Raw genomic sequence first — 27,965 nt, forward strand, 5'->3', positions numbered from 1 at the left:
GCCGCCTGTGCAGACAGGAGGCGTCGCGACACGAGTGAGTGACCGAGGGCTGTGGGTCAGGGCCTTCACGACAGAATGGCAAGGCCTCGGCTGGCTGCCATGCCAGCCCGGCGGCAGGAACGGGGCCCATGAAGATCTCCCAGATGTTTCAACGGAAACTAGAAATCCAGAATTTGTGTGTGAAATCTCCTTAGTTTAGGCAACTAATTAAGCATCAACTGAGCCTTTGCTGTGACTGGCCGGCTTCTCCTTCTGCCCCTACAGGTGCAGCTCCCGCGTGCTGCCCCCCAGGACCCCAGCTGTCTCCTCGTGGGTCCCATGGAGACACACTCGCCTCGCCGTGCCCCACGCGGATGTAACCAGAGGCGGCGGCACGGGCAGGGCCAGGCCGCCCCCCACACGCGGCCGGTGCTCCGTGTTTGCGCCGTGCGCCGAGCACACAGGGGAAGGCAGCACACGTGTGGCGTTTCACCAGCCACCGGGAATCCTTTCCCTGAACCGGAGCTCCTGTGGGCGTCCGCTCTGGGCCCAAGGACCCTCTGTCGGGGGGGGGGGGGGGGCCCAGGCTCTGTGCGCTGGAGGGTGTGCAGTGGCCTCTTCCCACGAGGTGCCAGCAGCGACCCCCAGCTGTGACAGCCACGGAGGATTCTAGGCCTTGCTGCACGGCCCCTGAGAGGCCAGAGTGCTCCCGGGTGCCCTCACCCGTTAAAGCTCCTGGAGCCACAGCTGGGGAAGACCCCAGCCCAGATCCTCTCCCATGGGGACCCAGGGGACTGAGCCAGGGACAGGGGTCCATGTGGGGGCCGGGGGTGGTGCCCCACGGTGGCCAGGACGCGGCTTTAGTTCCCAGCGGGTCCTCTTCTCCCAGCCTTGGTGCCCCTTTAGGAAAAGTAGAAACTCGGACTCCATTCTTACCGACTCCCTCAGCGGGGGCCCGGGGGTGGGGGGCAGGGGGCCAGGAGCGGGATAAGGGGGAGGCTAACAACATCTGGGGCGGTGGCCGTGACAGCGTCCTGACAACGTCTTGGGCTCCAGTACAATAGACGGGATTTGCACCGAAGACGACAGACCCTCTTACCCAAGTTCAGCTCGGAGGGCTCGGCCCGGGAGGGACAGAAAGACAGGAGGACAGAGAGACAGGAGGACAGAGGGACAGGAGGACAGAGGGACAGGAGGACAGGAGGACAGGAGGACAGAGGGCCCTGTCACTCCCCCCTTGTCCCCACTGCCCCGGGGAAGGGGACGCCACCGCCACAATGCCCCAGAAGCAAAACCAGTCCGTTCTCAGCTCCAGCAGAGCCTACAGGTTTGTAGGGTTTTCAAGGGACACTGTACTTGGTACAATTTTACAGGAGGTTTTTGCCTCACCTGGTGCGTTTCCTGGCCTTGAGCAGAATGTGACGAGGCTACTTTTCTCCTACGAAAGAGGGTGAAATGTGTACCCACGAACGCTGGGCCGGCGTGGTGAGGCCGGTCCACCAGCAGTGGGCAGCAGAAGCAGAGAGAAATGTCCCTTCTTCTGGACACACCTGCTGCAGGTAGAGGCCCGGGCCCCCGTCCCTCCCTGGAGCCAGGGGGACGCCGAGGCCCCGGCCGCACAGCTTCATGCCCGAGGGCGAGGCCGGGGGGGCCACCAGCCGCACCACCCAAAGCCACCCAGCAGCTGACACAGACAGCCCGCCGCCACGCCTGCCGTGGGCATCCTACGTCAACAGGGGCGGTAGGCTGGCGGGGGTCCGCAGGGCGTGCTCCCCGAGACCTCCCAGGTCGGGCAGGACGCAGGGGGTGTGACCAGGGCTTCCAGGCAAGTGGCTTCCTCCCCACCCCCACTCCGGCTCCTCCGTCCCAGCCCGGGTCAGCCACAGGAGCAGTGGGGTCTGTGGGTTTTCCAGGGGCCGTCAGCCCCGCTTAAGAGCCAAGAAGAAGAAGAAAGAATATTGATTCTAAAACCAAGAAGAAAACTGTGAAATCAAAATGAGTAATAATTTCAAAAGTAAAATTCTAAACCCCTTTTAACATTTTCAAGCAAAATAGTAACAATAAAGGCATCGACGTCTGCTGAGTAGGCTTGAACGTGTTGATTAGAGGGGGGACCTCACGGAGTTCTTAGATCGGCACCCCGTCACGGTCCTGTCTCCCCTCGGGCTGCAGACCCTCCCAGCTGGCTGAGTCTAAGGGGCACGTGGAGGCCAAAAGCCACGGGGCCACCATAGCCCCGTCTCCGTGAATCCGCACGACAGCCTCCGCGGCCCCGGGGGGAGACGCCGTGGAAGCCGGCGCCTGGAGCTCCAGACAGCGTGCGCCCCGACTGTCATTTTGAGCAGCACCCTGTGCCCCCCCACCCCACCCCACCCCCGGCCCCCTCCCCGCACCAAGCCGTGGGAGCCTGTGGAATCATTTTTTTTTTTTTAATTCTCGCCGAGGACATTTTTTTATTGCTTTGAGAGACAGAGTGAGGAAGGGGGAGAGAGAGAGAGAGGGAGAGAGAGAGAGGGAGAGAGAGGGAGGGAGATTGATGTAACAAATGTGCACTGGTTGCGATCCGTAGGCTTCCCGACCGGGGATCAAACCCACAATCTAGGTGTGTGCCCCGGTGGGGAATCAAATCTGCAACCTTGTGGCGTGTGGGGCCACACCCCCACCAGCCGAGCCACCCAGCCAGGGCCGGCACCGTTTGCTCCTGTCTCAGCAAGTGTGGTGGAAGGTTCCAGGCTAGGAGTCAGGAGTGGGGGGGTTCGGGGCCAAGCCTCCCCCTCCGCTGACTTTCTTATAGACGGAGGAAATGCAGTACTTCAACTACTGTCACTCCCCAAAGTAGAGAAAAACAGGACTGAGGGAACTGGTTTTTAGGAAGAAATAAAAAAAACAGGAAAGTGAACATTTGAGAAAAAGACCCAGCCCTTTGTGAAAGCAGGAACTCCTGGCTGACTCCAGGTGCAGAGGAAGTGTGCCCACCTTTCTCATTGCAACCCCTCCCGCCACTGGGCCCCCTTTCCCGCCGGCCCAGGGCCTGCCTCAGGCCTCACCTGGGGGTGTCCCGCCCTGGCGCTGCCGTGCTCCGCAGCCCTGGTGCCTGTCCCCCCAGGAGGCCCCTCGTGTCCTCCAGTGGAGGGCAAACGCTGGGCACCGAGGCCAGCCCTGCCCAGTGCCTGCTGGTTGGCTGGGCTCTCTCCGAGGTGGGCAGGGTGGGGTTTATTTCGCAATTTAACAAAGAACAAAGGACGTGGCCCGGGTTTGGGGGGTGGGACCAGAATCCCTGCCTTGTCCCTGTTCTGTGGACCCTCAGAGTCTGGGGGCTGAGAGGGTTGTTGACGCCCTGGGTCACCTCACAGCAGCCTGAGTCTTTGTGGACCAGGCCCCCAGGGGCGGGTCTGCTGGGCACGAGTCCAGGACCCCTTCTCTTCCTCCTCAAGGGGCCCGTGAGAAGACCCCCCCACCAGGGCACTCTCTGGTCCTGCAGGTCTCGGAGAACAGCCCCTCCTGGGCCTTTGCGATGCCATCTTCAGCGCGGGAGCCGTGTCCCGGCGCCCTCCGTGGGGGCGGGCGGACCCCCGCTAATGAGAGCGGGAAGGTTTGGGAAAGCACGGGAGGCGGCGATACGGCAGACCGGGCTCCGAATTACCCACAGTAAACAAAGCAAATTATATTTACTTCCACGGGAGCCTGAGCTTTTGACAGCAAAGAGAGACTTATGGTAGAGTTGTTGCCGCATTTATATTTAATACATTTAAGAGAGAGATGAAATAGACTTTAGCGAGGCCGGTGAAATATTTATGAAAGCACACCGAAGCCGTGTAAGGGAGAGAGAGGGAAATAAGAGCGCTCACACCTGGGATCAAGCGGAGCAAGCCAGCCTTTAACCTGACAGCTCCCCGGCTCTGCGGGCCAGAAGCTGCCAAGGGCCACAGATGCAGCCCACCTGAGCTAGCCAGGACTCAGGGGGAGGTGTGGGGAGGTGTGGGGAGGGGCGGAGGGGCGGTGGGGCGGGGCGGCCCTGCGGGCTCCGGGCTCAGCCAGCTCCACGTGGTCCAGGGCACCTGCCGCACCTGCCCGGCTGCTCAGGTGCGCCCGCCGCCTCACGGGGCCAGCCGGAGCGGGCTCCTGGCCCTGGCCCCTGTCCAGCCAAGTCTGTGGCCCGGTAGGAGCCGGTCTGTCTTCAAGCCACTGTCCGAGGGAGGTCTGGTCTTGGGATTATCAGACCAAAGGGAAACGGGTTCGATTGATTCGTCTGCAGATTCGAGGTGCTTCGGAAACGCACACGGACATACACCGTCCTGGTGGACAAGAAAACAGATTAACAAACGGGCAAACCCCACCGCCTGGCATCTCAACTGCCGCCGGCATTTCCGGACGGGCTGCCCAGCGCTTTCGGGGAGCGGGGCTGAGATCGGGGGCGGCCGTTCCGGAGTTCTCAGTGCCGACTCGGTCCAGAGCAGAGCGCGCTGCCCGCTGCCCGTGTCTCCCTCGCCCTCCCCTCGGGCCGCGCCCTCGGCCTGCAGCCGCCTGCGTTTCCCGCGTGGATCCCAGTTCAAATTCACCTCGTGCCACCCCGCCCCCCGCCCCCAGCACGCACGTTCCTGGCGGCCTGCGCCCCTCTGCCCCCCCACCGTGTCTCCCCCTGCTGAGCCCCCTTGGCTTTCTCTGCCCGTGGAACGGGCCCGTGCTGTGCTCCGCTCTGCGTGTGGGTGCTTCAGGGGGTCCCTCCCAGGCCTCCACCCTGCGTGCCCACATCTGTGCTGGAGCGGAGAGGCGGGCCCTGTGCAGAGCCCTGGAGTCCCCTCGGGGCGGCTCTTCCCTTCCGGATGCGCTTTCCTGCAAACTCCAGCCACCGTGGTGGTCTCCCAGCTCTCAGCTCTGTCCGCTCAGCTCGGGGAGCCTGCCAGCTCCCTTGCCCGCCCCCCCATGTCCCTCCCTGTGCCGGGCCTGGAACCTCTCTTAGGGCTGTAACTCAGGGCTCACCTCATTTCATTCCCATGTCTCCGGAAACACGGCCCTTCATATCTTACATTTCAACATCCCACAAACCATTGATTCGTATATTTTTGTCCGTTTTTTGGTTGTTTCGGGCACGGTGGTAAACCTGAGCCAGGTTGCTCCACCGTGGTTGGCAGTAGACGCTCCCTCCCTAGCAACTAATAAACCTTCACGACTCAGCTCAAACGTCACCTCCGTCAGGCAGCCTTCCCTGATTGCCCACAGACTAGGTTAAGCCCTCCTGCTATGGGTCCCCCCACGCAGCCACACTGCTCCCTGTCCTAGTTATTAATCTGCATTGTTATTGCTTATTTGCTCACCTCCCCAGCCAGACTGTAGGTCGGTCCCTAAACACAGCCGTGTCCGTCTTGTCCCCCCAGGGTTCATCTGACGCCCAGTAGGTGCTGGATTCCTGCTGGCAACTATGAACATGTTTTAGCTCCCAAAGACTAAAAGTGTTGCCGGGAACACCCCTCTTGTGTGCAGTCAGACACTGGGGACAGGGAAGTTTCCCCCAGAAAAATACGGGGTGTGAGGTGCACCTGTGTCCCCGGGGTAGGGCTGGGCTTCCCCAGCAAACAGCCAGCCCCTCAAAAACGCCCAGCTCAGCTGCACGACCCCCCAGTGCGCCCCCAGCCCGGGCAGCGAAGAAACTTTGTAAACCGAAGGGGTCTCAGATGAGATTCAAGTCTGCGCTTGCTGAGCAGAAAAAGAAAAAACCCTCACTCTTTTTCGAAGAATGAAAAGGCATGTCCCCGCCCACCCGGGTTCTCTTCACGGAGGTATTTCCATAAGAGAAACGGCTTGATAGGCCTGTTCCCTTTAAATTATTTTCTAAGGATCCGGGCCGTCAGGGGCCCGGTGGCTCCGGCGGGCCTCTCCCGGGCACACCTTCCTTTCAATTACTTGGGCTCGTCCACGGAACAATGGCCGCGTCACGGCCCCTCCCGGCCGGCCGGGTGGTGGTGGCGGCGGCGGCTCAGGCCCTTGCGGCCAGGTTCCCCGGGCCAGACGGCCGGCACTTCATGTTCCCGTCGCCCCTTTCTGTGCCATTTAAACCTTGACCTGGTAGTAACTTGGCCGCCTTGATTCCCGGTTCAAAGGCCGGCCGATGAAGAGCCCTCCCTTTGGAGGTGGCCTGGAAACGTCACCCCCAGTCTCGCTCTGTCTTTGAACGGCGCGGGGCCTTTTTGCCCAGGCTGTTTCATTCTCCCTGGGCCTCTGGCTTTCAGGCTTGGGGGGGGCCCCCGGGAAAGGCAGCCACTCGGGCTTCTCAGCTGGGGTCTGCGGACCCCAAGGGCCCCGGGTGGGCAACTCATGTGCCCCCACACGCGCTGATCCCATCCTCTGGGGGGGATCTGGGAGTCTGGATCAGGAGACCCCCTCTGGCCTCCAGGGCACGTCCCCTGCCAGCGCTCTGCCCTCCCACAGCCCTTCAAGGTGTCCGGCCCCGGGCGCGTGCATGTTCCGGAAACTTCCTTCTCTCCCGTGCCTGGCGGGCCACGCGGGCTGCTTCAGGCGGTGGGCAAGGCACCAGGACAGCATCCTGCCGTCACGGAAAAATTCGGGTGCTGGAGAACAAACAGGCTGGCGGGGACATGTTCCCCAGAGACAGGGAGACGGGAACCCCAAAGCAGCCCCAGCAGCCCCTCCCTCTTCCCGGTGGGCCTTGCTCGGCTGGGCTGGCAGCAGCCTCACCAAACCCCGTTTGGAGCCCCGGCTGGATGCTCGGTGTTTTGCTCGTCTACCGAGACCGGTGCCCTTGCCACCCGCGCTGCCGCTCCCAGCAGTGGAGAACACTGGCGTGGCTGCACGGTGACACCCGCCCACCCCCAGCCCCTGGAACCTGTTAACTGGCCTTATTGGGAAAATGAGCCTTTTTCTAACAAAATGAGCGAAGAATCATGGGAGGAGGAGGAGCTCGCCCGGGATTAGCCAGGTGGGTCTAAATCCAGCAACCCGTGTCCTCGTGGGAGACATGGAGGAGAGCAGAGGCCCCGTGGCCACGGAGGCCGAGCGTGGAGCCACGTGGCCACGGGCCGAAGAGCACCTGGAGCTGCCAGAAGCGGGGGGAGGTGAGGATCAGGTTGTGCCCCCGAGTTTTTGGAAAGAGGGCCTGGCCTCGCGGACACCTTGGCGCTGAGCTTCCAGCCTCCAGAATGTGCAGGAAGAGACTCCCGTGGTTTCAAGCCACCGGCTTGGAGAGATTTCTCCCGGCAGCCCCAGGAAACGGGCACGAGCATGCGGAGTGTGGGCTGGCGAGTTCCATGGGTGTTCAGGCTTCTCTCCAGGGCCCGGGGCGGGGGCCCGCCCAGCACGGAACCAGGAGCTCGCAATCACATTAAAACCCAGCAGGTGTGCAACCCTCACACCTGCAGCCCACGTCCTGTGTGGGCACCCCTGGTGGCCCCGCCTACTCCGTGGGTTTCCCCCGGCAAACACCCCCCTCCTGGCCCCCAGCCGCTCCGGGCACGGCCCACCTCGCTTTTCCCGTGAGCTCGAGGATTACAAACTAATCCTAATATGTTTGCCTGCGTGAAACCTAATTAGGAAGGTAAAGCTGAAAAAAACAAAAGGGAAAACAATATAAAAACCTGAGGAGAGCGCCCCTCCCCCAGAGCAGAAGGGAAGGGGGTACAGGCTTCTCCGTTTGGAGGGGCCCCCTCCCTCTGCCCGGCGAGGCCAAGGGCACCGGCAGAGGACACTGGGTAGAGACTCAGAAGGACCTGGAAGCCGCGGAGGAGGGGCCATGCGGGCCACGGCGCATCCTCCTGCCTCAGGGGCTGGGGGCTTCCAACGTCCCAGGGCTCTGCAGACAGGGGTCTCTGTTCCAGGGACTGGAACTCCAGCTCTAGGCGGCTTAAGGAAAAAAGTGCTTATTACTATGACCTTCGAGTACTTATGCTCTTAGTAGGCACTAACTACTATTACCTTAGAGGACTGTCGCCCGTACTGTTAGCGAGTACCTACTACGTGACCGTGGAGGACTATACTCACACTGAGTACTTGTTGCTGCTGCCTTAGCGTGCCATCACCTGCAGCGAGCGCTCGCCACTGCGCCCTCAGCACCCCTGCTCACACGGTTGCTACGTCCTCACCACTTCTGTCTCAGCCTGCGGTCTCCTAGACCACGAGTGAGGACTTATCACCGTTACCTTAGGGCAGCGCTTTGCAACCTTTCTCAACTCACGGCACCCGTGGGGTCATTACTCAAGTGCGGTGGCACACCAAAAACACGTTTTTTGCTGATCTGACAAAGAGAAAGCGTAATTTTGATTCAGTCACAGCAGATGGCTGTGGCTGTGTTGGCTGTTGTCTTTTTTCATTTGACCGTCTAAGGGAAAAGAGGTCACCGCCCCTGCTACACAGTTGGGTACTGCCTGCTTTACAAGTTCTGGCAGTGCATGGGTTGAAACCGCAGCCTGAGAGTGCTGTTACTCGTACTGCTACCCAGTACTCACCACTATTACTACTCATACTGCTACCCAGTACTCACCACTATTATTGCTCATACTGCTACTCAGTACTCGCCACTACTGGTACTGACACTACTACTCAGTACTCACCACTACTACTACTCACACTGCCACTCAGTACTCACCACTACTACTACTCACACTGCTACTCAGTACTCACCACTAGTACTACTCACACTGCTACTCAGTACTCACCACTATTACTACTCACACCGCTACTCAGTACTCACCACTACTACTACTCACACCGCTACTCAGTACGCACCGCTGGCATCTGAGCGTACCGTCACTATTCCCCCCCTACAAGGGGGCAGCGGGGGCTCAGAGACCGGAAGGTCATGTCCGGAGCTGGACTCCGGCAGCCTGCTCACCGCCCTGAGATGTCCCGCCTCACAGAGAGCGGGGCATTGGGGTGAGGCCGGTGGCCCAAGGCCCTGCACCTTCCTCCATCCGCACCGGCCTGGCAGGGGGGCTGGAGGGGGCTGCCGGTGCGCGGGCCCAGCCCCTCCCCGGCCGGCGCGAGCCGGGAGCACAGGGGAAGTTGCCCGCCCAGCGCCCGGCTCCGGCCTTTCCAGAAACCGCACACATGAAACAATCCCAGATGAGAGGACGCTTGAAAGCTGCCGTTTTTAAAGTAAAAGGAAATCACATTGTAGAAGCCCCAGCAAAGATGACAAAAAAAAAGAAAAAGAAAGAAAAAAAGAAAGAAAAGTTAAGATCAAAAATCTAGCCAAACCTCAAAAAAGGGGCTTGGGATAAAGGACTGAGGGGGGTCCCCCGGGGGCTTCTGAAGCAGGTGAGGGCGGGGCTGTGCCCGACCTGAGCCGGAGGCCCGCCCCTCGGTCCCTGCTGGCGGGGGCCTTTCATGCGCCCCCCTGCCGGGGCCGTGTGGCTGGACCACCCCCGCGCCAAGGCAGCGGACACCCACCAAGTTTTCCCACTTGAAACTCACTTCTTTCCCTTACACCGAGGAAACTTCAAGTTCTCTCCAGACAGAGAACGGCAGGTGCTTATGGGGTCCCACCGCCCAGCCTGCTCACCCCCATCTCCCCGGATGGAGGTGGAGGACTTCTCCAGCCGGCCCTCAGCCAAGTGACAAAGTGCCGGCCCGAGGGACGCCTGTGGCCACAATCACATTGCTGTGAGGTGCCCCTCGGAAGGGTCACTCTTGTCCTTGGGCCCCTGAGGAGCAACGACCAGAGACACCCCCGGCCCAGCTCCGACTCAGAGCGGGCCTTGGGTGGGGACTCGCTGAGTGACTTTTCTCCGAGACAATGCCATCACCCCACACGGCCGGGAGGAGGGAGGCGGGCTCCAGTCTCAAGGCCCCCCAACACGCAGGCTTTCGGGGGCTCCTGGGCCCTGGCCGAGGGCTGGAGGGGTGGGCAGGAGCCCCGCCGCCCCGGGCTGCGTGCCTGCCGAGCCTCGAACCCTCTCAGAGTGGAGGGGGCCCGTGCGGCCCCCACTCCGGGCCGGGCACCAGGGAGGCGGCCGGAGAGACCCCAGAGGACACAGGCAGAGTAGGGGTACGGCCCCCATGGGTCTGTGGGACAGCTGGGGCTCAGTGGGGAATGGGGGCTGGGATGGGGGGGCAGGATCCACACCACCTGCTCTGACTCTCGGTGTCCTCTCTCCTCAGGACGGGGACCCTGGGGGAGGGCCTGTGTACCCTGCACCTCTGTGGCCTTGGCACAGAGCAGGGGCGGCTGCCCAGTGGGTGCTGAGCTCACGAGAGGGGGTCGGGCGGCGCCCCAACGCCCGCCCAGGCCCCAGGGTCAGGCACCAGCAGCACCGCCCCCCGGCCACGTGACTGCAGCCTGTTGCTGAAACTCCCCTGTCCTCAGTTTCCCCAGCACAGCGCCCGCCTCGCCGGCCAGGTGAGAACAGCCGGCAGGTGAGTGTGGCAGCGCGGTGGGCCGGGCCCCGTGCACGGGCATCTGCCGGCAGAACTGTGCGGGCTCCAGCTGGGCGTGGGGACCAAGGGGAGACGTGGAAGGCGCCGTGACCTTTGCAGAGAGACACTGCAAGGGGGTGAGGGGAGACGGCGGCTTCCCAAGTGTGCTGGCCCTGCCGGCCGGCCCCCTCCCACCCTGGACTGACCGCTGCCTGTCCTGGGGCGTGTGGCCTCTTCCCTGAGTGTGTGGGTGGCGAGGATGAGCAGGCCCCCTAGGCCAGATTGATTCTGAAATCTTGTCTCTTACGCTGGAAAAGGTCATGTTTGCGGGTGGGCGTCCCGAGGCCTCTTTCCAGCGGGGCGCCACGGCTGAGCCACGGGACTTCCATTAGCAGGGAGGGGGGCTGCGGGCAGAGGCCCGGGAGTGTGCCGGGGCAGAGCCCTCCCCGATGAAGCAGCATTCGGGGCGGTGATCTCCAGGGAAGGCAGGGCTGTGACCCCGAGTTTGCCGAGAGCAAGTGGGACTGCGGTGTGGGGGACTCGGGCGGGACCCTCGGGGTCACATTCAGCGGTAGGGTCCCCGAGAAAGCTGGAGCAGAAGGCTGTGCTTCCTCACACCCTCAGGCGGACTGCATGGGGCTGGCTGCTGGGCCCTTCGGGGGCCCAGAAAAGTGGGGGCACCTGACCCTGCCAGCCAGCCTCCCCACTGACTGGGGCAGCCTGGGACAGAGGGCTCCCTGGAGAGGGTGTTGGGGCTGCCCCTCATCCCCCAGCCCCTTAGGCTCCTCAGTCAAAGCCCAAGGCCAGCCAGCTGGCCCCGCCCAGACCCTCACCCGGAACACCTGAGCACCCGGAACACCTGAGCACCCGAGGCCGCACACCGGGGTGGGGCTCCGAGACTCAGAGCCCCTCCCCCGCAGCGGCCTCCCAGACCGTGCGGCCCCAAGCGGCCAGCGGTCACCCGCAGGCTGGAGCCGGCCCAGGACCGAGTTGTGTTTGCCATGAGCGGGGTTTTAAAAACTCCTTTAACATTAGCTCCCAGCACTTCACGGGGGGAAGGTTTCCACATTCTAGAAGGTGAAGGTTTTAGCTTTGCCCGAAACAGGAGATACCCTGGCCACTCTGAGCCTGCCTTCCCGCGCCACCAGCTGGCCGCTTGCCACACACCGGCCACGTCTGCCGCAGGCCTCACCCCTCCCTGTCGCCTCACCACGCGGACCCGTGTCCGCTGCACCTGTCCTCCCCTGGCTCACCTCTCTTGTGACCTCTGCTCGGAGCCATGGGGGCGGGGCTTCACGACCCTGGCTTCTGGTCCCCAGCAACTCAGAGGCTTTGCCCTTGCTGTTCCGCTGACCTAGAATGTTCTTCTGCGGGATGGCCTCCCTGTCGCTCTGTCATTTCATTCAGACCCCCTGCTCCAATGTCAGGGAAGCCCTGCCCACGGCCATGACGCCCCCTTTATTGCTCCTACTGTTTTGCCCCCTGGCCCTGCTTCCCAGGATGTGCACGCCCCCGACATCTCCCGCTCGGCCCCTGTCCCCGCTGCGCACCACCCCTCAGGCGTCGGCAGCTCCTCGAGCACAGTGACTTCCTGTGTCACTCACTGTCTCCCCCCCAGCCCCTGGGCAGCACCGGGCACTTGGTAGGTGCTCAAAAAATGTTCCCGAATGAACAAAAAGGAAGACAGGCAGGAGGCCAGCAGGCCGTGAGGGCCTTGGGTGCTGGTCTGAGGGGTGGGGATGGGTCTCCGTGGGCCTCAGGCAGCAGGTGACTGACTGGCTCGGGGTGGTGCTGCTCACCAGCGTCTCCGGCCACTGTGTCCTGGGCACGGTTCTGTGGGCCCGGCCGGACACCCATGTCCACGTCAGCCACAAGGTCTGCAGCAAAAGCCACGACGTGGCAGCATCTTGGGGAGGCAAAGGCCAGGCACCCTGCGTCACCCGCCTGCCTGCAGGGGGCTGCAGTGTAACTGGGAAACAGAAACGGGGGGAGAGGAGGACTTCCGGGTGGACTGGAACCTCCAGGAGGGCGTGGTCCCGAGGGGAGCACCTACTGTGTGCCAGGACCATGTGGGGCTCTGCCTGGTGATGGAGACGGGCATTCGTCCAAATGTGCAGGTATCTGTAAGTTGACAGGGCTTTGTAGCGAAGGCACGAGGCTCCAAGGGCCTCTGTCTTGTTCCTCGTGATTAGAGCACACAGTAGGTGCTCGTATGGCTTTGTGAAGGAATGCAAGACTCACCAGTGGACCAGCTCCCAGAGGCGTGGGACCCTGGGGGCCTGCAGGAAGGGCACTTAGATGAGGCACAGGGCACGTGGCACCCCAGGATGAAGGGCTTGCTCTTCCCTGCATGGGACATGGTGCTGGGTGCCGGGTGCTGGGCGGGGCTCCCCTAGGGAGAGGGAGAGGGCCCCTTGTCCTCTCTCAGGAATGTGCCCGTCCCCTCCCCCTCCCCCGTCCCGGGTGGGCCAGGCGCCACTTGGTCTGCCATCCTGATGCTCTCGGCAGGGCCAGGATGCCGTAAACACCCATCCGCGACTCTCCCGCAGGGTCTCCGGGTTGCCAGCAATCACGCCATCTGCTCTCGTGGCACCGGCCCAAGCCCGGAGCCCGGGGAACCGTGCCAGGCAGCGATTGGTTCCGAGGCGTGCCCCTTACACCGGGCGGGGGGCCTCCTCTTCAGAGGGGCCCCTGGGGGAGCAGGAGAACAAAAGACAGATTTCTCTTTCCTTAAAAGAAAAAAAAAAGATCAATTTCACTTAAGACTCAGCACAAAACGAGGAGCCGGGGAAGCAACGGAGAGGAGTGGGCCGGGGTCCTGAATATTCACGAGCTGGCTCTGCACGGCCCGGCGTCCTGGGCAGCAGGGGCGGCGGCCGGGGCGAGCTCCATGTTTAACACGTCCTTCAAAAGCCGCAGCTTCTCCCTGGATGCGCCCCCTTCTCCAGGTGTCCCCTGTGGCTCAGCCATAGCAAGGCCCCCGGGGGCACGGGGGGCAGGGGCGTGGGGCTGCAGAGAGCACTGGACGGGCAGCCAGGACCTCACAGTGCGCCCGCTGACCCGCTCTGGGTCCCCACAAAGCCGGTGACAGAGTGGCCATGCAGATTGGGTGGGACCAGGCCCCAAGATGGCATGTCCCGCAGCGGGTGGCCTCGGGGCGCTCCGTGTGACTACAGTGGGTCTGCCCACGGGCAAGCCTGTGTGTCATTGTCCCCGGGTACGTCCGTCTGGGTTTGCATGTGAGAGTCGGTCTGTGTGCGCCTTGGCTCTTGCCCGCCACTGTGCCTGGGGGTGCAGGTATGGGGGTTCGAGTGGACACCCGTGTGCAGACAGGCATGTACGTGCACCAGGGAGCCAGCCCCCCGCCCCCAGGCCCACCTGCCTGGGACCCAGAGACGGTGGCAGATGGCTTCTAGTGAGGACACACAGTGAGTGCTCTTGTCCAGCCACGCCCCCCGCAGAGTGGGTGTGGCGGAGCAGAGGTCACGCCACGTCCTTGGTGGCTTTTAGTCTCAGCTCGCCCCACCGTCATCCGGCCGGCACGCGCTGGCGGCTGGCACGTGTTTGAAAGTCCACACCAGGGAGGCACTGTCCCTGGTGAGATCGCTCTGGACAGCCCAGTGCCAACCGGGTCTGGGTCAGGGGGCTCGGGTCCTCTACGCCAGGTCCTCGCTGACGGGGCCGGCCACCTGGACCGGGAGGGGGTCCTGGCTGGGCTTTGAGCCGAGGGGCAGCCCCAGCTCCGCGCCCCTGGGAGCCAGCTGCAGATGGCGGTGGGGGTGGGTTAGGGCTCGGGAGCCCAAAGGGGCTCTGAAAGAAGGGGTGGGGGAGGGGAGTCCAGCTGCAGTTCCCAGTGCTTTCCAAGGCTGCAGCCAGCCCGGCCCTGCCCCCCTGCCAAGCCAGAGTGGCTGTCAACCCCATTGCACAGATGAGGGGCTGAGGCCCAGAGCGGGGCAGAGCTTGTACTGTGACATCATGGGCACTGGGTCCCAGACCTCCCCTCCCGCGGGCGGACAGACCTGGCCCGGCCGGCTCTGCGGGCTGCTCTGCCTGCTGGGCCAGCGATCGCGTGTTTCCGAGCAGCACTGGGCTCAGGGCCAGCCTCGTGCCCCCACGAGCAACCCCGGAGGTAAGTACTCCTGCCACCCCGTCTCCCCCACCAGGACCCTGAGCACACAGAGGTCGGGCCCTTTGCTCCAAGTCACACGGTCAGCAAACGGTACCTGTGGGGACAGGCTGCAGCCACCACCCTGGGCTGCAGCCGCCCGCGGAGCCAGCGGAGGCCAGAGACACCCCTGGAAGAACACAGGGCAGCTGGAAACGGGGTCCCAGCACCCAGATACCCCTTCTCTGCTCCTGAGGCCCAGGGTGAAATTTCTCCCCGGGGGAAACAGGACAGCCCAGGGGTCTCTCCAGACCACTGTCCCACCACCCTCCGCCCAGGTGGCCCTGCGGTCCAGGGTTCCTCTGCTCCCGAGTCCTGGGCGAGGTGGTAGTGGGAGGGCGAGAGGCGGGCAGGACCGAGGGGGACGGAGACGGAGATGGGCATCCCGCCCCGGGCCCCCAGCCGCCACAGCCGCCTCTGCCGCCACTGAGCCCTCGCTGGAGTATTCAATGTAACATTTAATTACACCGAGAGTCTAACGAACACAAGGCGCGTCAGATGTGGCACTCGCACCCCCCGCTGCGCCTCCTGGAAGCCACGGGGAAGCCGGGGCTGCTCCATATGCCGCCGCGTGGGCGTGGGCGGCGCGCGCACACGTGTGCACGTGTGTCTGGGGGCCTGTCTCCGTGAGTGCACGTGTGTCCGAGTGGGCAGTCTGGGTGCATCTGCCTGGTGCACACCTGTGTGTGCATGCACGTGTGTGTGCAGCCCTGTTGTCTGTGTGGTGTGTGCATGTGTATCCAGCCGGGCTGCGTGTGCCTCCGTGTGCCTGCCTCGCTCTCTCACGGCTGCAGAAAGCAGTTTTGCCGCCAGTGGTGGACAGTGTTTTCCGGAACCCCAGTAGGGCCGGCTGGTCAGAGGCCCTCCTGCGTGCGGCACGGGGTTTTCCTATCACCTCGTCCGGTGCCCTCTCCGGGGCTGCCGGGCCCCGCGTAAGTCCTTCCGGCTCCGGCTCCCTGTGCCGGCCTCCCCGGGCGGCAGGTGTGAACAGGCTGCTCCCCTCTGCCCCGTTCCTTCCCTCCAGGGCTCTGCTCTCAGCTCAGGCCGGGGCTCGGGCAGCCCCCTTGCTGGCCACGTTACTCTACCTGCCCATGCCAGAGTGTCACTGTACCCCAGATTCCCCCACTCTCGTTGGGCTGCAGAGCCAGACCGCCAGGACTGAGGGCCGCCTCTGTCCCTCCCTGTGTGGCCTTGGATGAGTCCCTTCACCCTGCTGAGCCCGCCTTCCCCCCGGGCAGGGAGCTCAAAGGAGGTGACACGTGTCCAGTGTGCTGTGTGCCATGCAGCACAGTCAGGGGGACCCTGTCTCCATGGCTGTGAGACGCAGGAGGACCCTCTGAGCCCCCCGCAGGGCCATCCCTGTGGGGGCAGGATGAGCTGCCGGAGAATATTCTACGGAGCTGACCCGAGGGCAGCCCTGGAGAGGTGGCTGGCGGTCAGGGAGCGTGGTGGCCCGTCCTGGGCAACGGGGCCAAGCTGGGCCAAGGCCAGTCAAGAATTTTCAGCACCACCTCCGACATGAATCGGAGGCGTCTCCTGGGTGCTGGGCCTGGCGCAGGACCCCCCAGTCAGTCCCCACTCAACTCCCCCCCGCCCCCCACGGTTCTCCCCCACTGGTCCTCCATTAGTTCTCCCACGCAAGCCTCCCACCTGGGAACCAGCTCACCAAAGGAAACCCAGTCTCCCCGGTCAATCTGCTGGGTCAGAACTGGGACGCACTCTCACAGGCACTCGGAGCCCCGAGCATAAAGGCGCTGGAGGCAGCGCTGAACAGGACAGAGGCCGGAACAACGTATAAGTGTCCAACAGCGGCGGTGGCGGGACGGTCAGACTCATTTATCCGGCTGGACCCCCGCTGTGGCCGCTAGGGAGGAGAGAGCTCTGCAGGGACGTCTGCCCCCAGCAGGACGGGGTAGACGTCCCCCCCTGCTTCCCCTCCTGAGTGCAACTAAAAACCCTGGGCGTCACGCATTTCTAAAAAGTAGGAAGACTCAGAAAGGCGGAGAGGCCACACAGGCTAGGAGCCCCGGGCGGGACCCAGGGAACGACAGAATGGAGATCACTGCGTCCCCTGTTCGCCCCGGAGATCCCCGACTTGGAGCTGGGGAGGCCGGCAACCGGGAAACACCAAGGGGCGTAGGCCAAACAAACCTGCCCCCAAAGAGCCTGACCGCTCCAGCCAAAGACTCAGTTAAAGGGCGGCCTACCCAGACAGAAAAACACTAGGCAATAACCACCACTCTCGACTCCAGCCAAACCCCATAGGAAAGACCGGAGTCTCCCCACCCCCACCCCCACCCCCAGTCTACAACACTCCCCAGGGCTCCCTGGGGCTCCCCTGAGCAGGCCCAGCAGAAGCTGGATATTACCTAGTGTTTCCCTCCCTGTTGTGCAGTGGCCCGGCCCTCCTCCCACCCCTCCGCGCCAGCCAGCACAGTGGCATCAGGACGTGTGTCCCTGCCCGGGCAGGGGTGGCGGCGGAGACTCCGGGGCCCCTGCTGGAAGTGCTCGGGCGTCCATTTCCACACACACACACACACACACACACACACTGAGTGCTCGAGAGACGCAGGAGACGGGCTTGGAAGGGAGAGGAGGGGGGACTCTCTCCAGCGGACCCTGTCCACGTCTCCAGGGGGTGGTGAGGGGCGGGAGGGGCAGATGCAGTCTGAAGAACAATTTTCTATATATTATGACCTAATAGTATATTTGAAACAAGAAATTCTACTGCGATAATACCAGTAGTAATAATGGAGCGACTACGTGTTTAGCATGTTCATCCATTCCTTTAGTCCACAAATGTGTGTGGGGCGTCAACCGCGTTCTGGCACTGCCCCGGGTGCTGGGGATGCATCGGAGACGGAAAGACAAACTGTCCTCAGGGAGCGGACCCTCCCCCACGACTCGCCTTCTGTCCTGGGAGCGTCCTTACGAAAGCGGGAATAGCCATTCTCCACCTTCCGATGGGAACCCGGGGCCAGGGAGCTTCACCAAATGGCGGGCAAAAGTCGAGACTGGAGGCAGGACGGGAAGCCGACCGCAGCTCCAAGCAGGCCCCAGGTCCCGCCTGTGAGCCCCACGCTCCAGGTGGACCACGTGGGCGCATCGACACCCTCACCGGAAGCAAAAGCCAGTGCCGCAGATCTCTGGGGTGTGGCCTGTGGATCCAGAGGAGCAGGATCTGCAGTCTGCCTCCAGGGGCTCTCTTAGGGTGGGGAGTAGGGGGCGGGGGATGGTGGAGAGTGATAGGCAGGCGCTCCAGGTCGCCGGTGCCTCAGAAGGGTGCCTCAGAAGGGTGCCCCAAGGCTGGGGCGCGGTTATGGGCTGGAGGCTTTCTCTCGGCCTCCAGAAGATTCCCAGGCCCTAGCACTTGGAAGCCACCCTGCTTCTCCCAGTGACCTTGACCTAGGCGGGGCTGGCCTCTCACAGACCACTGCCCCTCCCTTCGGCATCCGTTCCCCGAGGTCTAGGAAAGGGCGCGCAGGGGACGGAGGGGGCGTGCTGTGGACCGCAGGCCTGGGCAAGGACCTGTTTTCAGCTCTTTCTGAGCCTGGGGCTGGGTAGGGTCGGCCACTGGGCTCGGCATTAGACTAGGAGTGGCCAGGGCAGGTGTAAATTATGCATAGCTATTTCTGGAAACTTAGATTTCTCAAGAGAAAGAAATTAATTTGCCTGTTTGGGCAAATAACACCAATTTTTTTTTCCCCTGCTTAAGGTCATTTTGTTAAAATAAAATTGATTAACGTTCTCTTTAAAGTTTAAGTAGAAACTGCTCAAACATATTTTTATGCACAGAAGCACGGTTTGCGCCCTTCAGTAATTAATAACTCCACAAATAAGTTCACACGGCGCAGCTCCGCTCGGCCCCCGGCCCGCGGCTGGCGCCGTCCGGGCGGGGCTACTTGGGGGCGGGGCCGGCGCCCGGTCGAGCCAATCAGCGCTCAGGGGAGGGGAGGGGCGGGCCAAACCGTTGTCTCCGCAACTCGAGGGCAGACTCACCTGGTACTGACTGTAAGCCTTGGGACCAGCTCCGTCCAGCTCAGCCCGGCCAAGAGGCCCCCCCAGGCAAAGGCAGCCCCCCGAGGACCAGCACCTGGAGTCAGCCAGCCCCAGGGATGAGTAGGCGCTCTGCGCAAGCGCTTCTGGGGGCTGAGGACTGGGCTCTGCAGCCAGGCTGCCTGGGTTGGAATCCGAGTGTTACCGAGTTACTTAACCTCTTTCTGCCTCCGTTTCCTGGTCTGTGAAAAGGGATGCCGACGCCCACGTGATAAGGTGTGGATGGACAGTGAACACCTGTGGGTGCTCACCGTGCCCCATGCTGGGCACACAGCGAATGCCCCACTGGTGTTACCGAACACCATCATCACTTATCTCCTTTCCACCTCATGGCGAGTTTGTCAGGCAAGCGCTTCCTTATCCTGCCCTTTTGCCAATGCAAGCACGGAGGCTCAGAGAAGTTAAGTGCCGAGCCTGAGGTCACACAGCTACTGAAGGGTAGAGTTGAGTTTTGAATCCAGGCCGGACACGCTGCCCGGCTTTTAACCTACAAGGTGTCTTGATACACGCGTATCGTCCCCTTGAGTCTTTGAAGGTCCCGTTTCACACGCAGTGTCTGCAGACAGACACTCAGCAAGTATTTATTTGCTTGTGCGTCTGTGCTGGGTGCTGGTTATGCCCAGATTTCCCGCCAGGCTCTGACATCAAAGAGGTTATAGTCAGGGATGGGTCGCAGGTGAGGATGGTCAGTCATCAGTGCCATTTGCCAACACAAGCCCGTGTTTTTCCAGGCTCGTGGTGGGGTCATGTGACCACAGCTGGCGAATGAGCGGTGAGTTCAAGTGCCTCTGTGTGTGTGTGTGTGTGTGTGTGTGTGTGAGATAGAGGGGGGATTGAATTGCTAGTGTTAACAGCCTCCCCACTTTTTTAAATCATGTTTTTGGTATTTTAACTAGCAAATCTTTTTAGAAATATTTTATTTTTTAGAGAGAGGGGAAGGGAGAAAGAGGGAAACATCAGTGTGTGGTTGCTTCTCGTACGCCCCCTCCTGGGGACCTGGTCCACAGTCCACGCATGTGCCCTAGACTGGGAATCGAACCGGTGACCCTTATCATTCGCAGGCTGGCGCTCAGTCACTGAACCACACCAGCCAGGGCAGCCTCCCCACTTCCCTCGCCCTCTGGCTTGGTCACCGACCACCCTGATGGTGGTAGCTGCTCCCCAGGCCTAACTTCCAGGTTGACGCCCAGGATGGCCACGTAATGTCCGCGAGAAATAAATCTTTGTTGTGTTAAGCCACTACAATTTGGGGCTTTTTTGTTGCTGTGCCATGACCTAGCCTATCCCGACCACACACAGTCCCAGAGACAGACAGGTGTAAAAGGTGTGCAAACGCCGGGTGACGCACGGGAGCTATCGGGGTTTTTACTAGGAGGACATTTCCCGTGGCTGTGGGGGTCGGAGTAGGTGGCCCAGAGGGTGAACTGGGCTGATGGAGGCACCTCCCTGGGGCACACGATGCAAGTGAATGCCATGAAACTCAGACTAATATTTTAATGCAGTGTTTCAGAAGTCAAGATTCATGCAAAAGAAATCATGAAATGCAAAGAAACAGCAACATTTTAAACACTGGCCGATCCAGGGAGAGTTTGCATGGTACTGCCTGGCCTCACTTCCTTCACCCTAACCCAGGCCGCCACCCAGGCATGGAAACATCGTTGGAACTTTGCACCGAAGGTGAGCGCTCCCCTCTCCTCACGGAGGAGCCAGCCTCGCTATCAGACACCTGCGTTTTAGGAGTTAATGAGCTGAGTTAGCAGTTGGGGCCACCCAGGTGGGGAAGAAGGGCGGGGCATGCTTCGTCCAGGTCAGTTCGTCACCTCCTGGGCCAGGCCTGTGTGTGAGGGCCCCCCCACCTCTCACAGGGGCCCCCCATTCGCCTTGCACAGCTTACATCCTTTCCCATCTCGGCTCTTGTGACCGGACATGGCCAGGGACGCACTGGCTGCTTGTTAGGTGTTTGCCAGGAGATTGAGCCCCTGGAGGGCTGTGCCACGTTACCTGTCCATCTCTGTATCGCCAGCACCTGTGCGGCCCGGCAGGCGAGAGCAGCTCAGTAAATGCCCCCTGGATGGATGGATGGATGCGTGCAATGAGTGGTCCTATTTACTAATCACCGTAGGTGCGGAGCCCACCCTTAAGGACGTGCACTCTAGAAGGAACCACCAGAACTGGCGGGAAGTGAAGCATCACACAGTGAGGTTAGGGCGAACACTGTTCTCTGCAGCCGAGGGCCCTGAAGATTCTTCCCGTGACAGCTTCCGCTCGGAGACCCAAACCCTTCTCCACCTGCTCCCAGAGGCTCTGGGCAGGCACCCAAAGGCAGGCGCCTGAGGCCCCCGGGGCCCGGGCCACGTCTCGGCCTGGGCAAAATTCCCAGGCCCCCACAGCTACTGGACACAATTTGTACACGCAAAACACAGCGACAAGGAACCTCAGGCTTCGGGGCGCCGCACCCCCCCCCCAGTGCCACGTCCTGCCCCACCCCCAGACGAAGAGGGGCCCGTTCCGGCACGCGCTTCGGCTGTGCGGGAGGCTGGGCTGCATCCACGCGCTTCCGGGGCTTCGGTCCGCGGAGGCGTCACCGCACGCAGCCTCCCGGGGACCGCCCCAGGCCCCTCGGACCCGCGCAGAAGCCGGCTCGGCCCAGCTGCAGCTCTCCTCGCTGGGAGGGGGCGGGGCAGCCCCGGGGCACGGGCTTCCAGTCCCACACCACTCCCCACCCAGTACTGCCGGGTGGCGGCACACACAGTCCCAGTAAGGGCCTCCGCGTCCCCGCTACGAGCCCCCTCCCTGCACGAAGTCACGAGGGACTCTCAGCGGAAGGGGCTGGGGGGGCAGAGCCAGCCGGAGAACAATGGGGCCGGGGCGAGGGGGAGTCGGTGGGGTTCCCTGGCTGCCTTGCCATCGCCATAAACCTCATTACCTCGTGGTCCCCTAGGCTGCCTCTCTCCTTACCCAAGGCATCCGCCGGCTTCACTGCTGATTCCCACATGGCGTGAAAAGCTCTTAAACCCCCTGCTGTATTTTTAATGGGGGCAGTGACTAATTTAGCCCTACGCCACCAACCGTCAAATCAAATCTTCCATTGGTGCTTACTGAGGGCTCACCTGGGCTCCATGGGGCTCGGGATGAATCCGGGCTGGAGGGGGCCCCGGGACCCGCAGGTCCACCCCCCTGCCTCAGCACTGGCGGCCCAGTGGGCCTGGCTGGGGAGGCAGGGCGGCCGGGCCCAGCCTCAGCCACACTTTGGGGGATGCTGGAGCCCACCTTGAGATCTCCCCTAAAACGGCCCAGCCTCCAGGGGGCTCCAAGTTAGAGTTTGCTGCCTTGGGCTGCCAGGAGGCCAGAGCCCTGAATTGTAAGGGTGGCAGCTGCATGGGCCCCCGCCCACCCCAGGGTCGGAGTCTGCTCCGTGGTGTGCAGGTGAGAAATGAAACACCCCGCCCGTGTGCCAACGGTACAGGGGGCGGCAGGTAGGGGGACTCTTCCGGGCCACCAGACGGCCCTGGCTGTGGGAGTCGGAGGACGCTGGGCACCGCTGCTCCACATTCCACGCCTGTGACTGAGAACCACGTTATAATTAGGCGCAATCTGTCTGCCTGTTTCATTTCCGCTCTGCAGAGGGTAACAGCCGATTTTCCTGCCCCTTGTGAAAAGTTAACAAGGAAGGGCTTCCCCGGGCGGGTTCTGAAGCCCCGGCCTCGGATTGGCCGACCAGCCAGCCGAGCGCCAGCACGAAGGAGGGGTGGGAGACCAGGCTGCTGGGTGGGCCCTGGGGTGCCCGCGGGGCCAGGAGGGGTGAGGCAAGCAAAGGGCGGAAGGTGCAAAGGCTCAGGAGACACCCCTCCTGGGGGCTTGCAAACGCAGGTGGCCCTGAGAGCGGGGACCCCCGAGCCTTGTACCCTCGGCACCTCACTTGCCCCACTAGAGTCCTGGACACCCCCCCTCCGCCCGCCGATCTCTGCAATGGGGGTCCTGCCCCCCCCCCGGGCTCTGGTCCTAGCTCTGATCTGCAGCCCCCAGCTTCTGCCACAGCCCCAGGTCGGAGCCACAACCGAGCCGGCCCGGAGGCCTGGCCACAGGAGGGTCAATCACGTGAGTGCCGACACCCGCGCCTGGGAAAGGCGTCCCACGCAGGAGAAACAAGGGACAGAGCGCACCAGCGTGTGAGCCACCACCCTGCGACGTGGCTTTGGAAAAGCCGCCCACGTACCCTGCGGCCACACTGTGCCCGCCCCGAACAGAAAAGACGGGAGCGTCTCATCTCAAAGGGTGCCCTCCACTGACTTCTGCGACCAGCTCCTCAGACTGAGAGTGAGGAGCAGGCTGGTACCCTCCTGTCCCCAGGGAACCTGGGTCTGTTGTGTGCTGGCCGCACGGGCACAGGAGATCCCACAGGAACTCGGGGGACATACCCCATGCGTGACAACAGCAACCCCCCGCCCCGGCCCCAGGCTGGGGAGGAGAGGACCAGGCAGCGGTGCCGACCGTGCGGACCCCTCCATTGGACGGCACCAGTCGCTGGGGTCGGGGTAAGTCCCGTGTGGAAGCAGACCACCCACTTGCACTGGAACCGGTTGCATTCATTACACAGTTTTAATCACTGTCCGGTGAACTGGCAAATCCAATCAAAGCATTAGTCTTTAATTAAAAAAATGAAAAGGAAATATTCAGACAATAGCCAAGCAATCACGTCACGATGCACAATGACCTAGAACCGCAATTAAAAAGTAGTTAACCGAAGGGGGGGCGGGGCGGAGAAAAACAAGAAAGAAAGAAAAAGAAGCAAATAAAAAAAAATCACGCTAATCCTTTTTTTAAAAACTATCAATATAATACATGAGGGAACAAAGGACAGGCCTCAAAAAGCGGGTTTCTCTAACTCTAGAAATGGAGGCTGCGGCAGAAACTCTAAAAGCACACTAGCTGAAGCAGGGCAATAAAAAATACTGAGCGTGGAATACTTTTAATCTCTGCCATTAATATTCATTTCCAGCTGCTTATAATAGCAGCGCCTCATGGCCAAATCATTAGAGTTTTACATCTGGGTTGCAAATGACACTTTGATTGGATGTAATGTTCAAATGGCCCTCCGCACGGCGTCTCCGGCAAGCCTTCTGCGGAGAGGTGTCCTGTCGAGCGGTCCCTCACTGTGCGTGCTGGCTCATCGTGTGATTCTGCAAAGGCGAAGAAAGGAGACGCGCGTGAGGGCAGGAGAATGGAGAGCCCGCCCGTCCCCTCCCACTCGGCGCCTGGGCGCCCGGGGCCGCGGAAAAGCGGCGCGATTACACCGCAAACAGGATGCAGCCGGGAGAAAGTGCGCCGGGGACGCGGCTGCCAAGACGCCGCCTCGGCGATGTGGGGCTTGGGGGTCGGGTCCTGTTTCTGCCAACCTGGGCTCCCTGTAAATTGTCCCCCGCCCCCAACCTTTTTTTTTCCCCCAAGACCGTGTGTGTCTTACCGTGGCAACCGGCTCTATGGAGGAAAAGGGGAAACGCTGGGGAGGTGGCAGGAATTAAAAACATCTCCATGCACCTCTCCGGCTCCCTTGTGCACTAATGACAGGGGAAATTGTGTCTGGTGGCCGGCCAGGCTCCCCCCAGGTCCCCTCTCTCCATCCCGGGGCTGCCCCGAGCCCAGCGGAGGGAGACGGCACGCGTGCCAGGCAGCCCTGCGGCCGAGCAGCTCCCAACCGGCACAGACCGGCTGAGGCAGCGTGCGGCCGCGGTGCCTGTGGTCCAGGCAGGGGACAGTCACCCAGCAGGGACGGCGCCTGTCCATGTGGTTGGGGGACAGCTAGCTCTCTCTGGTGAAGAGGACACTGCGCACTTTGACCAAATCCACCGGGGAATCTGGGTCCGAGGGGACCCGCTGGCCAAACGCTTCCCCTCCCCGCAGCTGCGCCTGCGGCAGCCCAGGCGTGCCGCCCGTTTCCGCGGGAGCCAGCGGCCTGGGGCTGGGGGGGGTCGGGGGGACGGGGGCATTGGGACGGCCCCTCAGAGACTGCGGGCTTGCGTCTCTCTCTCAGTGGCCCAAGTTCCAAATCCAGACCCACCCCGGTCCAAGCCTCCGTGGGGTTCAGCCTCATCACCTGGAGAAAGGAAGCAACCTCTACCCCGGCCAGAGCAGCCCTGCTTGGGGGCAGCAAAGGGCCGCCAGGCACAGTGGGGGGGCAGCTCTCCAGGGAGGTTCCTGCCTCCCCAGACCTGGGCACCCAGCGTCTCCTCTGGGGTGCCAGATACCCCTAGCCTGCAGCTCCGCTGATGGCCACCAGGGGTCAGACGCGGCCCTGCATCTCTCTCCTAGGCTCCACGTCTGGACTTGTGAGGGGGCGGGGGTCCTGGGGACACCCCCAGCCCTGGCCCCAGGGCCCCAAGGCAGTAGCTTCCCCCTTCAGGAATGGGTGCCGCCTCCGTAGTGCCATCAGCACCCCGTCTCAGCAGCAGGGGCCTGCTGGCCTCCCTCCTTGGGCCCCGGGGCCCAGGCTGCGTGGCGAGCGCACCTGCTGTGAGCCGTTCGGGGTGCCCCCCTTTCAGTCCCCACAACAGCCTCACAAGGCAGAACATGGCAAGATGAGAGAAAGGAGGCTCAGAGAGGCTCGGTGACTTGCCCAGGGTCACCCAGCGAGGATGCAGGCTGGTACTGAGCAGCTGGAATCCAAGAGAGCTAGGGGCTCGGGCCAGAAGGCAGGCTTCCTGGCACCCCGCACCCCGCAGGCACCCCAGGCCTCGGGCTGCCTGCGCTCCACCCCAGGCAGGAGGGGCACGGGCTCCGCCAGCGCGGCCTGGCACCTCGGCGGGGACTTCGCGGACCCAGAGGCACACGGCGGGTTGTCGGAGACCGCAGATGGGTTGCAGCGGTTTCCATGGGAACGCCCACCCTCCAGCCCAGGCACCTCTCCTCGCACTTGTGCAGAGACAGCCAGCCAGTCCGAGGGGAGCCAGCCCGCCCTGCACCGGGCCGTCCGCCTACCTTCGAGCCTTTGCCCAGTCCCTTCCCACCTCGCCTCTCCTCCCTCCCCACCCAGCCACTCGTGGGGTTGCCTGGGCACAAGGTCACGACCCATCCCCGCGGCCCCTCGAGGCTAAGGCCCTTCCGGCCCACCGCACACACACAGCCTACGAGGCTGGCCCGGTCTGCGGAGTGCAGGCGGGGGGGGCTCACTTCCCCTTGTGGCCCCACCGCACCAGCCCTCCGCCGGGCACCCTCTGCCTGGCGCAGCCGCCCAGACCTGGCCGACAGCCCGTCAGTTAACAGGGCCACGTGGCCTACGCTAGCCGGTGCGGTCGGGCCCTCCTTTGTTTGTGGGGGCTCCGGGGGGCGGGGGGAGGCAGGTTAGGAAGATAAACACGGATGACTTTTTCTGTTCCCAAAGGGTGGTCCCTAGGGCCCGGCCCCAAGTAGAGTCCGGGTTTCCGGACGAATCCGGGCAGGGCAAGTGAGTGCGTGCAGGGGACTCAGCTCCCGGGAAGGGAAGCGGGCGCACTCCAGGAGGGAGGCACGGCGGAGACGGAGGTGTGGAGGCCAGAGTGAGCGTGGCACACGCAGGCAGCGGCGGGGTGACCCCGGCGGAGGTCACACGGAGGACGGGGGAGTTGACCCTGAACGCGGCGGCCTGTGTCCCAAAGGCAGCGGGACACCAGAGGTGATGACATCTGACCTCCGCCCAGTCCTTGTGGACCACCCCCACCGGCGTGGGGAAAAGGGGGTGTCGGGGCGTCTCTGCATGATGGAGCAGCCTCTGGCCAGAACGCCAAGAGCAGGGCTGGCGTGACATCCGTGGTCCACACCAGAGCACCCCAGGCCGACAGCACGGGAGCCTGTGCTGGGGACCACTGGTGGTTAGGGCGATGCCAGGGGTCGGGTGGGGCGACAGTGAGCTTCCCTCCTAAGGAGCAGCAGCAGCACGCAGTTCTCCGGTCAGACTCCCGTAAGCACTTCCTCTGCGAGGGCTGGGAGACAGAAGGTGCGACCCCCCTCCCCGAGCTCCACGAGAACAAAGGCCCCGGATGTCACAGCAGATGGAAATGTCGATGCCGCAGGCCCCGAGGGGCTGGCACCAGAATTCACTCAGCGCTGCATTATTATCTACCTGCTGGATGCTCCGCTCCCGGCACGGTGGGGGGCGGGGGGAGGCTCCAGCTGAGCCCGCCCCCCTCCAGGGCCTGGGACGCAGACACCCACACGTTTGCGTGGGCTGAACGGCACAGATGGCGGCTCAGCGAGGGACATCGGTCAATGCCACCCAGGAAGGGCGTGTGCGGTGGGGGTGCTGGGAGCCCAGGTGCTGCGCTGGCGGAGGGCGCCGGCTCTGGAAGGGCGGCGGGACGTCACCAGGGCTGCCAATCACCCCACACCTGTGCGCAGCGGTGGGCCCGCTCGATACCCCTAAAAGGGCCGCGGCACCTCCCACGCGGGAGCTGGACTCCAGGGGCCCAGCGCTCCTTCCGGCCTCCTCAGACCACGCCTTCCGCGCGGCGAGGTTCTCACAAGGGCGTTTTGGCTTAATGTCTATTTCGCTATTTATGCCTGTGCTATATTTAGCCCCTTCGGAGAAGGAAGGAAATCGTTTTTAAAGATGCTGCCGACCCTGCAGGTGAACGCGTGCTTTCCAGCACCGCGAAGGCCGCGGTGGGCGGGGCGGGAGCCTGGGAGCCCTGGAAGCAACCCGGAGGGGAGGCCTGGCAGCCGCTGGGCCTCGCCGCCTGCCAGGGAGACGCAGGTGTGGGCCGGGAAGCAGGTGAGAGAGATAAAACGGGAGCTGGGGTGGGGGCAGGGGCGCTGGTTCGCAGCGGAGACCCCGCCCCCTGGCGGAGTGTGTGTGGCCCCGGGGAGGGGGGCTTCAGCTGGGGCGCGTGTCCGGAGCCTCTGCCTGGGCCCTGGGCCGTCTGCCCCTGGGACACCAGTTACTGGCGGGCAAGGGGGTGGCATGGTGTCAGTGTCGGGGTCGGGCCCTCGCTGGGGTCCTGCTGAGCCCGCTCTCTGACGTCATCAGCAAAGAGCTCAGGCCTCAACTCCCTCGTCGTGCCCTCACCTTATTTCACGTGGTCAGCCATTCATTCATTCATTCATTCGCTCATCCATCCGTCCATTCATTTATCCATTCGACAACCTGCCACGTGACAGCCACCTAAGCTCGTTGCTGGGCCTTCAGCGGCAAAACGACCCCAATCCAGAGCCCCGACCCAGGGTCTCGGGCACAGAGGGGGCGTGTCAGAAGCCTGTTGCCGGACCATTCTTCTCACAGCACCCACGCACACCTGCACGGGCCAGTCAGAGGTTCGGGCGGGGCCCCACACCGGTTTTCCAGGCCCCAGGAGGCATCCCGGGCTCAGCCTGCTCGTGCCCAGCAGTCACGCACAGGCACGTGCGCGCGCACGCACTTTTGCCGGCAAGC

At 62.8% G+C, this 27,965-nt stretch overlaps 1 protein-coding gene across 2 annotated transcripts in view; it reads right to left on the minus strand.

Moving 5' to 3' along the window:
* Positions 1–23,581: 23,581 nt before the first annotated feature.
* The window catches only part of ZNF423 (zinc finger protein 423), a 247,992-nt gene continuing 243,608 nt past the window's right edge, over positions 23,582–27,965 (minus strand). For both annotated transcript variants that reach the window (XM_028534786.2, XM_036013513.1), the window contains one exon: positions 23,582–23,745. In XM_028534786.2, the coding sequence (XP_028390587.1) occupies positions 23,716–23,745 (30 nt within the window). In that variant the 3' untranslated portion in view covers positions 23,582–23,715. The remainder of the gene's footprint in view (positions 23,746–27,965) is intronic.

Source organism: Phyllostomus discolor, chromosome 12 (genome assembly GCF_004126475.2).
Source record: "Phyllostomus discolor isolate MPI-MPIP mPhyDis1 chromosome 12, mPhyDis1.pri.v3, whole genome shotgun sequence".
NCBI classification, from domain to species: Eukaryota; Metazoa; Chordata; class Mammalia; order Chiroptera; family Phyllostomidae; genus Phyllostomus; species Phyllostomus discolor.